Source organism: Solea senegalensis, linkage group LG20 (assembly GCF_019176455.1).
Source record: "Solea senegalensis isolate Sse05_10M linkage group LG20, IFAPA_SoseM_1, whole genome shotgun sequence".
In the NCBI taxonomy this organism is placed as follows: domain Eukaryota; kingdom Metazoa; phylum Chordata; class Actinopteri; order Pleuronectiformes; family Soleidae; genus Solea; species Solea senegalensis.
Window position 1 is genome coordinate 13,364,980 of NC_058039.1, and position 15,366 is coordinate 13,380,345.

General features: G+C 38.8%; 2 protein-coding genes across 4 annotated transcripts in view; both read right to left on the minus strand.

The window, feature by feature from the left end:
• Window positions 1-522: 522 nt before the first annotated feature.
• ndufs5 (NADH:ubiquinone oxidoreductase subunit S5) lies at window positions 523-2,410 on the minus strand. Of its 2 annotated transcripts, none has more exons than XM_044052410.1 (3): window positions 2,328-2,410; window positions 848-1,073; window positions 523-734 (listed from the first exon to the last, which is right to left on the minus strand). In XM_044052410.1, the coding sequence occupies exons 2-3, from the start codon at window positions 1,061-1,063 to the stop codon at window positions 630-632; spliced, it is 321 nt and encodes a 106-aa protein (XP_043908345.1). In that variant the 5' UTR covers window positions 1,064-1,073; window positions 2,328-2,410; the 3' UTR covers window positions 523-629. The 2 variants fall into 2 exon arrangements, with proteins under 2 accessions (XP_043908345.1, XP_043908346.1); XM_044052411.1 differs by having other exon boundaries at window positions 848-1,070; window positions 2,328-2,409.
• Window positions 2,411-5,103: 2,693 nt separating this feature from the next.
• rnf19b (ring finger protein 19B) overlaps window positions 5,104-15,366 on the minus strand; it is a 35,982-nt gene continuing 25,719 nt past the window's right edge. The window contains exons 4-10 of one of the 2 annotated variants that reach the window (XM_044052339.1): window positions 12,752-12,893; window positions 11,716-11,878; window positions 9,251-9,365; window positions 8,493-8,633; window positions 8,222-8,411; window positions 7,936-8,070; window positions 5,104-6,512 (exon numbers count right to left, since the gene is read on the minus strand). In XM_044052339.1, coding sequence (XP_043908274.1) covers window positions 6,062-6,512; window positions 7,936-8,070; window positions 8,222-8,411; window positions 8,493-8,633; window positions 9,251-9,365; window positions 11,716-11,878; window positions 12,752-12,893 — 1,337 coding nt within the window. In that variant the 3' untranslated portion in view covers window positions 5,104-6,061. Of the gene's footprint in view, window positions 6,513-7,935; window positions 8,071-8,221; window positions 8,412-8,492; window positions 8,634-9,250; window positions 9,366-11,715; window positions 11,879-12,751; window positions 12,897-15,366 lie in introns of both variants that reach the window. The other variant, XM_044052338.1, reaches the window with a different exon arrangement.

Sequence of the window (15,366 nt, forward strand, 5' to 3'; positions counted from 1 at the left end):
TGCGTGTTAAGTAAAAACCTGTTGCTCTGCCTCATGGTACAAGTATTGACGGCTTTTTCATTGAGCAAACACGATTGAATTTACCGCCTCTATGATCAACAACAACTGACATCAACACATGAACAGTAATATGGTTTTTGTCTGTTTTATACTTGAGGTACATTAATCATTAAAACTAAATAAGTCCTTTATCAGTCCTGCAGGGGAAATTCCTTCTGTGTATTTAACCCATCCTCTAATAGAAAACATCCTAGAATCAAGAGCAGCAGGCAAGCAGCCACTGAGCATTGGGGGTTGGGCACCATGCTCAGGGGAAATGCAGCCCTTTTTTGACCTGGTGGGGACTTGAACTGGCCCCGTGGTTACAAGCCGGGCTACCCAAGGGTTTACAAATAAAACAACTCATTAGACCTCATTGTGTGTCGGGTTTCAAATCCAGACCATTTCTTGGCAATTGTTTTCAAAATTTAGTTAGTGTCAGAAAAATGTGACAGTCAAAGGAAAGACATGAGGGAGAGGAGGGTGGGTGTTAACATTTATTTGCAAACTTGTACAGGAGAACAGGATATAGTGACATCTGAATTATTATACACAAGAAGAGAGCGAGCTATGGACGCTCGCGTGTACCCTCACGGCACCTGCTCTTCTTTGCCTGAGTGGCTGGGAGGTGGAGTGTACTTCCCCTCCTTCACCAAAGCGTCTCGCTGCTTCTTGATCGTGTACAGCCGCTTATTCTGCAGGGAGGACGAGGAGAAGTCATTCAGAGGCAGGAAAGATGGTTATTTTGAATGAGTTAGCCTCAACCAAGGGTCAAAACAGTCTTTTAACTAAACAATTAAACCCTCACCGTCTTCTGCCTCCACATGCACTCATAGAAGTCCTCAAACTCCAGCTGACACTCCTTCTTGGCTCGCGTCTGCCCGATACCATGGGAACATTCGATCCACTCCTTCTCGAAGGCGTGGCAGCGACCTGCCCGCTTGTATGGCTGCTCGCTGCTCTGCAGCAGCATCCAGCGGTCCATGTTGATGCCCAGCCATGACTGCACGTCGATGAACGGCATGATGGCGCTGCTGATGGAGGAGGAAGTGGAGGATCGGGGGAGGGGTAAAAGTGATCATAAATTGGGGGTGTTACGGGGGAGACGGATAAAAAGGAAGACAGGGAGTGAGAGACAGGTTAGTCTCTGTTGTTCAGAAAAAAAAATCTAATAGATAAATCATCTGAACATGAAAGGTGTTAGATTCTTTTTATTTTGGGGGATTGTTTCAAGACTCCAGTTTGTACTAGAAGCTGGATGAAATGACGTCACCTCCGATTCGATTGTGTTCCAGTGAAGAAATGTAGGAAAAAAACAACAAGGTTTGTGAGGTTGTTCCAACTTTGACTTAAACGGGGCGTTCCATTCGAAGGAACACACCATAAAAGCAGGTGGCATCAACTGACGCAGACCTGCTTCTGAATGCTGACAGGTTTCAGTTTTCTTTCAGGAAATTAATATTAACAATAAAGTAAGTCAGTCTCGGCAGAGATTAAGTTCTGCTGCTGTGCTTCCACAAATCTTAGTATGTTACAACATATCCAGGAACTGAAGTCTTCAACAATAGATTAAAAAGGTCTGACTGTACTTGGATATGGATGAATGTAGGTCAATTTGAAAATTACTGGTTAAAGTGGTTAAATTACACACAGAAAAGACAGTATGACTAATAATAATACTATCTAGACAGAAGTTATATACGTGTATATTTGTATACAGTATGTATGTGTGAGTGTGCATGTAAATATGTATACACAAGTTTTTATTACATATATAATTATATTTCCACAGTAAATGTCTTTGACATGTATGGTGTTTTTTTCAAATGACATATATTTATACAAGTATTTTGTTTTTTCAAATGTGTTTTTGTAAATGTCATTGTTATACGATATTATTAGTTATATTTATGTTCTTCTCAAAGAGAAGAACAGTATTTTCTGTTGTTAGCTGCCCGTAGCTAGCGAACTATTTAGCTCCGTACCAATGATTCAAACTGTTACTTTTTACTGTATAAGAAAAATACTTGTGTGATTATATAGTGATGTAGTGAAATAGATGATAAATGTATAGTTTGATGAATGTGTGACCGGGTTCTGTTTTTATTCGGTTTAGTTGCACGCAGACTTGCCGTGTCTCCTTCAATGACAACCGACTGTGTTCATGCTAATGACAAACCGCTTGCGATTAACACAACTTTACACGTCACACAGTGACAGTTTCGAACATTAAATACTTTCTACTGTGTCAATAAACGGACAAAGTGTCGATAAATAAGTGTAAATACCGTTTTGTGGCACTCGCTTTAACCTTCCTTCGACTCCGCACGATGTACTTTACGGCAGCGAAGCTACACACGGAAATCGTCACCGGTTGTCGTTCTTCTTCACGAGTTTTACCGCAGGTTGGGAAACAAAGGAAATGGCTCATTACCGCCACCTGCTGGAGGCAGGTAATGAGAAACGAGAAACGAGAATTCCATTCGTTTCCAAGAAACGAATAGAATTCTCATTTACATGATAAATATTATATTATATTATATTATATTATATTATATTATATTGTGTGCAATGCAACATTAAATATCATTAGCTGTGTGTTTTCCTCAAGAAACTACATTATGGGTGTTTTTTAAACCAAAACAAATACCATGTATCATCTGTAATTAACTTCAATTCACTGCTTTGGTGCAACGTCAGATTGTGTTTATTTATTTTTTTCCCCCTCAAAGATCCACAGGTTTTTCTTTCACAGTCCTGTGTGTACAACCCCACACAAGGCAGAGCATCACCAGTGACAGGAAATACACAAACAGAATCAGAACACTTAAATACAGTATTGCTATCTATATACTCTAAAAAACAACAAAAAATAAACAAAAAACCTTTTCAAATGAAGACAGGAACACCTGTGTTCTTAATCCTCTCTGTTAACACTCGCTCACACTCTTCTGCTCGGGAAGTCTGGGTTTCTGTACGTGGTACATTTGTGTGTTTTCTCACAGGCAGCCAGGAACACGTGATAAGTGCGGACCAAACAAAGCAGTTTCCAGTTATACACAAGCAGCTAAATCCATAGAGTTACTCTGAGATGATAGATATAAAAAAAGGTTTCCTTGGGGAGTGAAGGGAAACAAAAAACTTTTTCTTTTTTAAACAGAAGCACAGAGGTGATACAAAGATAAGAAGCAAGTAAGAGTAAGACGAGCTTATTGGCATCAGTGATGAAGAGTTTGGCTCGAAAAATGACTTGAACATTGACCTGTAAACTAGGGATGAGATAACTTAATATGTGTCAGTGAGATACTGGTCAAAACAATACTTGAAAAAGAGATTTTTAATAATTTTCCTGGTTAAATAAAAAAGAAATGGCTGTATCTGATATTGGACAGACACAAAATGGAAATAATAATCGCAAAATTCCATATATTGCATGCTTCTCTACTCACAGACTGTAAAGAATGTAACCGCATTTTAGCCGAGTCATGTTGTGTGCTGCTTATTTCATCAAAAAACTGATACTGGTAGATAATGTTATGGTGTTAGCATCGGACATGAGAAGTTCATATCAAGTCATCCCTATTTCAAAACAAAATAAAGTACAGAGGAAATGTATTTTAAGTTTAAAAAAAATATTTATTTGAATTAAAAGTGGTTTGAATGTTTTTGAGCCAAACTCTTCTCAAGTTACATCCAACATAAAAGGCCTGGTGGGTGATTTATTTTGGTTGTACCACAGACTTTAATACGCAACTGAAGTAAACTCACGCATAGCGACATGAACGACAATGAACTGCAAAAAATGTTTTTTAAAATTAAAAATACAAAAAAAAACATAAATAAGATCAATTCCGATAAAGTGCACAAGTGCTCATTCAAAAACAGACAAACATAAAGAGTGTACATTCATCAGGAGTCACATTTATACACACACACACACACACACACACACACACACACATTCAAGTGGTCAAACGGCCAGTTCACACACCAGAAACTGAACCACAACAGAGTTCTGACAACGAGGCGTTCACTGACACCACGCAGAAAAAACACAACATTCGTCTGTGGATCAACATGTGTTTTTAAATGAATAATTCCAAACATTCTGTGCTTACAGAATGTTCTCATGGATTTTGGATCCAAATAATTTACATTTGGTTTTGGGTTTTTTCACTATTTTCTGAAATTTTATTACTGATAATACTTCAAAACTAATCAGTATAATTTCATCTGTTACGGGAAATAAAAACTTAACTAAAGGTTCCACTTAATAGCTCATTCTGAGGGCATTTCCACTTAATTCCCATTTCCTATATTGAGACTTATTGTTTCTATGACGACACTGTTTGTCAAAAGAACACACACAGAAAACTTAGAGTAGAGATGTTTGGTCCAAACGCTGTTTTCCAATTTGAAAGAACAAAATGGCAAGCTTAATATTTCAGAAATGTTTGTCCAGTCCGTGTTGATTCTAATAAGGAAAATAAAGAAAGGTTGAATTTGTCTAAACTTTAAAACCACTTAAAATGGTTACATCTAAGATTGCTGTAATGTTTTTTAGTGCTGTTAATTAATGTGTCATGTGTGTTTTTAAGATAACACTTAATCACAGTCACAAGGTCAAATATGCGATTTAAATTCAAATCTAATGTCATATATGTCATCTATGATAAAAATCGAAAATAAATATTAATATGACTGTTGTTTTTACACACTTATGCTTGCAACTGTGTTTACGCTGAAAAATCTCTTTTCCTTTCAGTTAAAAATCACTGAAAAGTTTTTTTCAGTCAAAAATCACTGAAAAGTTGCAGGATAACTAACATCATTTTTAATTTATAGTTTAAGTTTGCTTGATGTCGATCAAATGTACTTGTTAAATACTGTATGTTTTCTATATTTTCTTTATATAAATGAATCAGTTTGTGTGTTTTTTCTTAAATACATATAGTTTTAATATAAGTTGTCTCTGTATCCGAGCGTCTAAATTGTAAACATATTCTGATTTCTTTGTTCATCTGCGACAGTAAACTGAATATCTTTGGTTTTGTGGATAAAACAAGACACTGATCAATATTTGCCACTATTTTTTGGACTAAAAAACAAATAATCATACGTCAGTGTTTATGAATCCAATTTTCCTTAAATTAATAAAAAAATACACATAAATCTTTCTTTAAATGGTTGGAACATTTTAGGGGGGGGGACCCATAAGAACTCTTCCATGACCCATCCGTGGGTCCCGAACCAGGATTTGGGGACTACTGCTCTACGTCATTGTCAGAACTCGGTCATAATGGACTATATTTTTGGCCATGCCCCCTCCCTCCTTCCTCCTCATGTGCAGCTTTTTTTCTTGTCTTTCTTTTACATAAACGTGAACTTTCACCAGTGCAAAAGAAACTTGCTTTCTTTCTTTTTTTTCAATCTGTCACGGCTCATGCAGACTCATGCACACATGGCGAATGATGTGATTTTCAACATCGTCTGAATATAAATAGAGGGCGGGGGGAGGGGGGAGAAAAAAGAACACAGAGTAAAATAAAGCCACGATAGTCGCGTACAAAGTCCACATTCATTCACTCATCGTGTTGTCATGAACATCCCAACAATCCGACTCCCTCTGCTGTGCTCGGTGACACTTCACCTTCACCATATTTTTTGTTTTTTAGTTTTTTCTTGTGGAAAATTTGTACCTCTTTTCTTTTTCTTGTTTTTTTTTTCTTTTTTTGCTTCAGTAGCCAAGGCATTTTGCACCAAGGAGTAAACATAAATGGTCATCTTATAAATCTCAGAGGTAGAACCCTGACAATATGCTCTGTGAGGAGATTGACAGGTAGAAAGATAAGACAGACAGAAGTAAACAAACATGTCTGTGAAGTAGCAGAAAAGCAGCAAAAATATGAAAATGACAACAGAAGAAAAAAGCTTGAGAGTTTTGTCATGTAAATGTCGCGCGATTCGTTTTGGGCTGTTGTTGTTGTTGTTGTTGTTTTCTTGTGCAATCCTGAGTCTTCTCTCAGACGTAGAGGATGACGTTGCTGTCCGCGGGACAGTGAAGGCCTTCGGTGGACGGGTTCAGAGCTCGACAGGACGGAGGCTGCGGTTGCGGCCCGGCGGCCACCAGGTGGCAGCTCTTGGGGTGCGGCGAGTCGCAGTCATCCGATGTCAGCTCAGCGATGTCGTCCGACTGCGTGTCCGACATCTCCAGGTCGCTGCGGATGCTCTCCGGCTGAGCCAGGGTGACGTCTCTGAGCCCCTCCCTGATTGACACCCCCGGCGACAGTCCCAGCACGGAGTCCGACAACGCCCCGCCCCTTCTGGAGCTGCAGTCCTGAGGCTCCTCCCCGCCCAAGGTCGCCGCTATCGTGGCGGAGCCCGGAGGCGGGGTCAGGTCCTCTTCACTGGTCAGGCAGAGATGGCTGGGTTTGGTCTCGATGTCCACCTGGATCTCCAGGTTGGTGCACTCCCTGCAGAAACACGTAAACAAAAACCATTATTAACCTATTAAAGGTGCAGTGCGTAACTTCTGGTCATTATTGTTGTTTGGTCTTCACATACAGAAACAATGTCGGGGGGAAAATCTAAACTGGATGAAACGGCAAACACTCTTTATCCGTCTTTTTTCATTTTTCATTCGTGCACAATATTGGAAATTGGAACTAACGACTAAGTCGTTAACCATTTTTTAATTTTTTTTTATTTTGAAAATCAAATTAACAGTGTGTCCCTGCTGGTGACATGCCTGCCTATTTCCTAAATGATCACTTTAATGTATGGAAACACTGGAAACCACTTCAGACACCGTCCTGATGTGAGCAGAAAAACATAGAGCAACAAGGGAATAAAGCACAAATGTTCTGCTCCGATCAAACACACACAATCTAACAATCACGTGTTAACGCTTCAAAATGATTTGCACGCTGGAGTGAAAGAGAAACAGGAATGAAGGCGGAAGAACAAAGAGCTCCTTTAAACGCAGTCACTGGGGCTCTGGCGTGATATTTGGGACGGGGTTTATTTGCTTGTTTGAGAGGGATTTGTGCCGCTTTAAGTCGACAGGCCGCGGAGGAGAAAACAACCTGAGATCATCAGGGCGTCAAAGCTGCCAAGTCATCAGATTAGTTTTAATCCAGTTTCCTCAGTTACATCACGTCTAAAATCCAAAACAGTGACGGTGGCAGAAGAGTCAGTCCTGTCCCCTGACGGCAAAAACCAAAACTCACAAATGACTCTTTTGTTTTAGTTCTGTTGTTGTCTGCAACCTTTAGAAAGAAAAGAGACATTTCTGTCCCTTCTCCACCCGAATAACTAACAAAAAAACAGTTTGACCCTTAAAGTTAAGATATTATCGTGTGTTAAGTTATTTAATACATAATACATATACACTATATTTAAAGAACTACAATTTGTCACATTTATGAAATTTAAGAGCTACAAAAAGAAAAACCTCAAAAAAAGAACTACTTTGAAATAAAATATAACAATATTTATGTAATAATTATTTTGGCATAAGTACACATTACTTTAATTTAATGGCTTCCTGGGAGGTTTTTTAATATCACATTTGACGTAAACGTTGGATGTGATGCACAAAATATCAAATCACTTTTATTTATGCCTTCATTTCTATAAAAGGGGTAGAAAAACATGGAAATAAAATGAAAATAAACAATCCTTTTTCTTCAAAGCTACAAGGAGCCACTGCAGGGGGGCTGAAGAGCCACATTTTGTACTTCTTGTTTACCTGTTTAGTTTTACTTCCTGTTCTGTTTGTTCACAAGGATTTTACTGTTTTCCGCTTTGTGTTGTTTTTTGCCTCCTTTCTTCATGTTTATTTTTTATTTTCATGGTTTTTTTTTTGACATGACGTGGGACATCATGACATCTCACCTGTCAGGTAGCGTGTAGGAGGAGATGATGGATCCAGCCATTCCTCTGGTGCTGGCACAGTCACTTCCTGCTCCCAGGCTGCCCGTCTCCCTCTGAGCAGATTCTTTAGCCAACTCTGCTGCTTGAACCTCCAGCCTAGAGACAAAAAACAAACAAACAAAACTCTCAGTGACACAATTCTGTCCATTTTGAAGCCAAATGACATAAAGAAAAAGACATATTAACAGTTTTAAAAACAGTTCTCTCTCTGCAGGGAAAAAAAAGAGCGTGAAAAGTGAATCATCACCTGCTGTATTTTCCAGTGCGAGTTCCCAGAGCTCCACCTGCCAGAGTGTTGAAGTGCGGCGTGTCTCCCAGAGTCCCAGGGGCCACAGAGAGGCCCTCACTGGGGGACGTGGTGCTCAGACCACTGACCGCGCCGTCCAGGCTGCTCTCGCCGAGGCTCGGGGACTTGAGCGCGCGCCACGCGTCCGCCACTGCACGGGTTTAGAGAGAGTCAAGTCTGAGTTTGCCGCAGAGTGAATTAAAAGCCAAATGTGAAGATTTGTGGTTCTCACCTGTGATTGGACCGTCATCCTCGTCAAAGTCGATGCGTACGCCTCGTCCTTTTCCTCGGCTCACGCCGCAGCCTCCACCTCGACACAGAGAAATGGGCACCACGCCGTAAACATAGGCCAACATGATCGGGACACCGATGCCTGGAGGTAAAAAAAACAGGAACAATTATTTAATGAAACATAATGTTAGTTTTCATTATATTGAACTCCTGGACTGGAGACTAAGTGAGTTCATTTCATTTATTCATTGTAAATGAGGTCGGCCTCCATGAGAAGCACTTGTTTTTTGTTTTCATAATCTGCTGGTAAATGTAATCTAAAGTTTTCTTTTACTTTTTTGTTTCATTTGTCTTTTGCTTGCGTTTTAACTGTGTACTGTACATGTGTAAACTTGTGCTGCTGTATCAATGTGAATTTCCCATATGGAGGATCAGTAACGGTAAATCTTATCTTATTTCGTAAAGCAAAAATAAAGAAAACAATGAATAATATTTCTTTACTTTCAAGCTCTTGTGTTTCCTTTTCAAAGACATGCATTCTGATAAAGTGACTCAGCAGATTCTCCCACACTAAATGTGCTGTAATTCTCTGGATTAAACAGCAAAAGCGTGTGTATTTCTTTTCTTTTCTTCTGTCTCCAGTGACGAGCAACAGACACATCAGTTCATTGATGCTGATAAACACGACGTCCTTGGTTTGTTTTGGCCGTCAGCCTCACAGATTCACGCTGCATAACAGACGGCGGCTGCGTCTCTTACCCACGCTGACAGCTGCGATGACGGGCGCAGTGATGATGGACAAGGCCACGCCTCCGGTGATGGCCAGGTTCCTCCTGTGACGAGACGCCTTCTTCAGCTCATAGTGAGCGTGGATCTGTGAGAGGGAGAGACAGACAGACAGACAGACAGACAGACAGACAGGTGGACGGTTAGACATTTCTGAACTTGGAGGACGTGTTAGTGAATTTAAAGGACCAGTTCGTAGGAGTTGAGAGGCTCTATCAGAAGAAACTGGTTATATCATAAATGAATATAAACATGATGTCATGTGTGTAATCATCTGAATCACAGGACAACTGTTCTGGGGGCGGGGCCTTTTCTGCCATGTTTTTTTATATAATAGAAAACATGACGTACAAACCAAACAGTTGCGTTACAGGTGGTTCATAGATGAGAACACAAAAGTTACTGTACAGTCTATTACATGATTAGAGAAGGATAGGTGACGTATACCACCACTAGATGTCAGCAAATCCTACACACTGACACTTACAGCCAATAAAAATGTGTATTTTTCCACGTTTAAATATGTATTGTATGTATTTTGTCCACTGAATTAATCCTTATTAGGAGTTTATTTGTTTACCTGAAAGAAAACTTTTGTACACAAAATTGTTCACAAACTGTTTTTTTCAGAGCTGGATCTTGCAAAATCAGGATCTTATTGTATGTTTTGGTCAGGTTAGGACCACTGTCCAAGATGAATATGAACAAAAATAAACCCATTTTGTACTATACATTCATACATTTGGGATCCATGTAAAATGATATTTTGTGCGCATTTGTCTAAATAAAGGTTGTAAACTCCTGGGTTTAACACAATGAATTCCTTGTTAACTCACAAACTCAAAATCCAACAGTATAAAGACGGAGATAAAAGCAAAAAGCTCTGTGAGTGATTAACTGTGATCTACACCGATCTACATTCAACACACAGACCCAGTTCTTTCAGGAGGATTTTAAAGACCAGCGTCTCTGTCGTGACTCGTTCATAAAAACCTCCATTAGCACTGACATGTTTTCTGAAAAGGTTCACTGTTTTAAAAATGATGACCTTTATATTTTTTTTGGAGCTTTAAAAAAATAAAATAAAATAAAATAAAATAATTCACACAGTTCCAATAGCACCCAGAAGAGGGTGCTACAGTTTTTTTTGTAAGCCCACTGTCATCGGGGAAAATTGATCACATTCACAGGAAAGAGAGAACCTTCAATGGTATTTACTGGAATTGCTTTATATTCCAACTGTAACTGAACTACACATTATCAAATATGAAGTAAGAAGTATTTATGTCTTAATTGATGGGATGTTAAGTGAAACAGACATTTTCATTTAAAAGATTTAAGATGATATAATAACATAAAGACATGACATTTTGCTAATTTGAGAATTTCTGGAGGTTTCAAGCATTTAAAGGGATAACATTTAGCCAATTTCAAAAACCCTCGGATGGTTTAAGGATTTAAAGACTCAGTTGAGAATTTAAGTGACATTTCAAGTATTTGAAGACACAAAATGTAGCTAATTTGAACATTTCTGGATGTTTCAAGCATTTAAGTACATATAATTTAGCTTATATGAACATTTTCATGACGTTTCAAGTATTTAAAGCCATTAAATTTAGCTCATTTGAGAATTTCTGAATGTTTTAACTGGATGTTTGAATGACTGAAATATTTGCACTTTAGTGCAGTCACTTATTGGTTCTGCTTTTGAAAAAAAAAAAAAAGTCTTTGATTATTATTAGCGTGAATAGAAACCGCTTCCTGGAAATCAAGGGAAGTGGAAAACTTCCTGTGCTGTATTTCCTGTCATTTCCAGAAAACCCTTTTAACAGGGCAGCGTAACGAAACTTAGACAAAGAATCTTTGTATTTCTCATTATTATTATTGTTATGTCTGCGTTGTGCGGTGAATTCCACTTAATAGGCACAGTTTTGTAAAACAATGACCCTGCTGTGGTGTAAAGTGAAGTCTGTGGTTTTCACTTCTGTACAAAGAAAAACAGCGAGAGAAGCGAACAGAAAGATTAAAGAAGTGTGGAAAAACTGAAAAGCAACAAGGACAAAGAAGCTGTTTCGTTTTCACTGAAGTCAAATATGTATAGAACACATATAAAGAAGACACCTAAGTTCCGCTTTAAGATTATTAACTCACGAATGGTGTTTCATAATTTCCTCTTTCTTTTAGAAGTCTGTTTCCTGTGTGTGTCTCTCTCTCTGTTAATACGATTTCATTTTCTATTCAATATATTTATATATAATATAATATATATATATATAATTTTCTCCATTATTTCATCATGCTTTTTAAATTTAGTCCAGGTAAACAAACAGTTGAAGCCTTATTAGCTAAAAAATCAATAAAAATAAACTAATACTAATACATTTGACTAATCCAGATACTTCATAATGATTGATAACAAATTAGGAGTAGTTTGTTACCTTGCGGCCAACGTAAACGGGGATGCCGATGACCATGGCGGGAACAGCGATGCCCGCGATGAGGGTGATGCCGACTGGAGCTCCGATCAAAGTGCCCAGCTGCCACAGAATCTTCTTCTTCCTGCTCCAAGGCTTCTTCCCCCAGAAAGTGCAGCCGGATGGACTGATGGACGGTCAGAGAGACGGTTACGTTTGAATATGTGAAAATGCCAGGCAGACACATTTTTAACACATGTATTTATTATGGTAGTAAAAGTTTATAGAGTTTGGTTTATGGTTGTTGAGACAGAGAACGAAGATAAGCACCAACTTTTTTTTCTTTTGCACCACACAAACCGTTTTTATCGTTGTTTGTTTGTCTGTGTTCAGATGTAATGATAATAATTAACTTTGTGAAGACATGAAAGCAGAGTGTTGATACTTTTAAGAGCAGATTCAAGACCTACCTTTTTAGTCTGGCTTTTAATTTAATTAATTTATTTTATTTTATCATTTATTTTTATTTTATTGTATATATGCGCATTTATTTATTAGGTTATCTATCTATCTATCTATCTATCTATCATCTATCTATCTATCTATGTGTCTATCTTTCTATCTATCTATTATAGTATTGTATTTTTTATCTATCTGTCTCATAGACACATAGATTGTGTTTATAAAGATGTGTGAGTGAATCTGGGTGAGTGAATGTGTGATTGAGTGGGATGGGTGGGGTTATATATGTATTTTATTTTATGTAAATCACTTTGTGTTGCATTTCATATACATGAGTAGTGCTATATACTGTAAATAAAGACTGATTGATTTGTTTAATGGATGAGATTTTTATATAATGTGGCCCAATGAGAAACAGAATTGGTCCAAGAACTGAGCCTCGGGGAACTTCACAGGTAATTGTGGTCAGCCAATTAAGACAAAATTGCTTCAAATGTGTTCAGTAGTTTAAAGCGAGCTGTGACTGTCATGAAACAAACTCGAGCTGAGACTGGACCTACAGCACATTTGTACATTGTCAACGGAGATATTTTCCTACCTGAGGTAGTGCAGGTCGGAGATCTCCTTCATGCAGAGCCAGCAGAATTCGCAGCCGCAGACGGCGCAGGTCATGTGATTACAGCTGCCATCGTTCATCTTGATGATGTAGGCGCCGCAGCGAGGACAGGGTTTGATGTCATCTGCTGGAGACAGAAAAAAATAACACCTGAGATGAAAATACAACTGACATGAATAGTTAAAGCTCCAGTGTGGAACTTCTATCGCCGCCCCTGTACTTTATCACTTGTTTTCAGTCGCAGCCCAACTGTATGAAGACATCTCGCTTTACTAGCACTTTGCAGCTGTTGTGCTTACACCGTGCCTCCATAAGCCGTGATGTAAACTGCATCACACCGGTGATGTCGCCAGGCGACACCAAAACAAAAGACCATTGTACAAAACGTTTTGCATTTAAAACTTACACACTACAGCTTTAACTTGGTCGTCTGTGCAAAGCTGAGCTAACAGTCGACTTCTTTTCCACTTTCATGTTTATCATGAGGCGATCTACACACTCAGTTATAAGTCACTGAGGTTCATTGTTGTTTGGAAAAATCAGTCTGGAGCTGAGAACATAAGCTGTGACTCAGGAAGAAATTAGAGGTTTTAGACACAACAACTGTGTTCACAGCCCTCAGGCTTCTCCCCCAGTAATATCAAACACCAAACACTCTCTGCTTTGTTCTTTTTTAGTGTCTGCTTTAAAACGATTACATCACTAAAACCATGTGTTTGTGTGTGCCTGTGTGCAGAACGTAGCCTCCGGGCATCAGAGTAAAAGAAAACCATTTAATACTACATTTAAACATGGAATCTTTTTCAACTTCTGACATTAAATCAAACCTCATTATGGTAATGGTCGGAACAATCGCAGAACTTTGTCCTCTGAGGCTTTTTTAAAGGGGGGGCCAAAACAGGAATGAATTGATTGTGTGGTTAAATTCTGAGATGCCGGGTATGTTCTCTGCTCTTTAAAGGGCAGTTCAAGACATTTGAAGAGAACCTTCTAGAGGCCGCTGAATGTGTGTGTGTGTGTAGTTATTGTTTCTGTGTTTCTGTTTCTCTTCATTCTGCAAACATTACGTCTTCCAACACTCTTTCTTTTAGCTTTTTTCCCCGTTCCCTCTCTTTCTCTTGTAACTCTCTGTATATCTGTCTGTGTCCAGTCATTATTACAGACAGACAGACAGATAGACAGACAGACAGGTGGGCGCAGCAGGACAGCGGCCCGGGTCTCTTCATGAGTCAGCTTTGGTCGTCTGGCTCGCTGTCAGTTCTTTTTGGAAACTTGGCAGATGGAGGAAAAACTGGATGTGATGAAGATTGAGAAATGGCCAAGGACAGCTGGAGGGATTTATTTAATCAATCTTTAATCAAAATGTGATTAAAGACACACACACACACACTAGAGACAGATAAGAACGTAAAAGCTCTTACAGTTGTGTCCTGTTGTGTTTGCATCCACAACAAAACAACTGTGTTTACAGTCTTGTTGCTTAGCAACTGTACGTTAACCATCTCCTGGCTGTAGTCAGTGTCAGTGTTTACAATTAAAGCTGCGGTAGGCGACATATCTGTGTCACTGTTTTCAGTGTCATGTAAATAAAGAATTAGACAGTAAGAGAGGGGCCCTCCTATTGGCTGTTCTATAAAACTGCTGCCTTTACATATGCCTTCATTCAACAGGTGTCTTTTTCAGAATTGGTAACATTTTTAAAATTCTTTTTAAAGACTCACCTGTTCTCCTTTGCATTTTGAGACAGTGTGAGTCTGTTGTTCTGCATTTTCTCGGCGAGACATCGAGATGTTGACTCGCGTGTTTGGTGTCTCTTCTGTTTTTATTTAGTCGTCATATTCATTTAATTACTACTGTGCAGCACTTTGGTCAACTCCTGTTCCAATGTTGGGAAAGTGCTAACACGGTGCAGTTGCTTTGGTTTCTCCAGGTGAAGATTGCTCAACCTTAGGCTGTGGCTAAAGACTTAACCTCAACAGTTTCAGTGTGATGAGTAAACTTGTGGCCCTGGCAAACAGACAGACACTACAGACGCCATTTTCCACTCTGGCTTTGCCAAAAAAAATCTGCTTTACAAGGCGAATTTCCAGAATGTACAAGAGAGTTGGACATTAAAATTCATCATTTATGATGTTTATTCACTTTGGTCAAAGGTACTCAGTAACTATGATAAATCCTAGGCTTTTGTGACACTTCTGACAATGAATTCCTTCAATTGTAGTAAAATATATACGTATATGTAAAAGTAGTTTAAAAGTCATTTAAAAGCTGTTGCTTTTCTTTCCAAATGACATTGGCTTGCAAAGCTTTCCCTTCTTCTTCTTCTTCTTCTTCTTCTTCCTCTTCTTCTTCTTCTTCTTCTCCTTCTTCACCACCACACGAATCACAAGACGTTTTTTTAATTACCCTTACTTTAATAACACACTCGCTCCTTTTGTTCCACGGCCCAGTCCGTCCACCAGAACTGAAAATAACCGATTTCCTGCTATTTAACTGTTCTGTGACTTTTTAAAGTTTTCACATGTTTGAAGTAAAAAGAGCCACAAGGACTTTTCTTTTTTCTTCCACAAGCAAAGATTAAACTGATTATTTCAAAC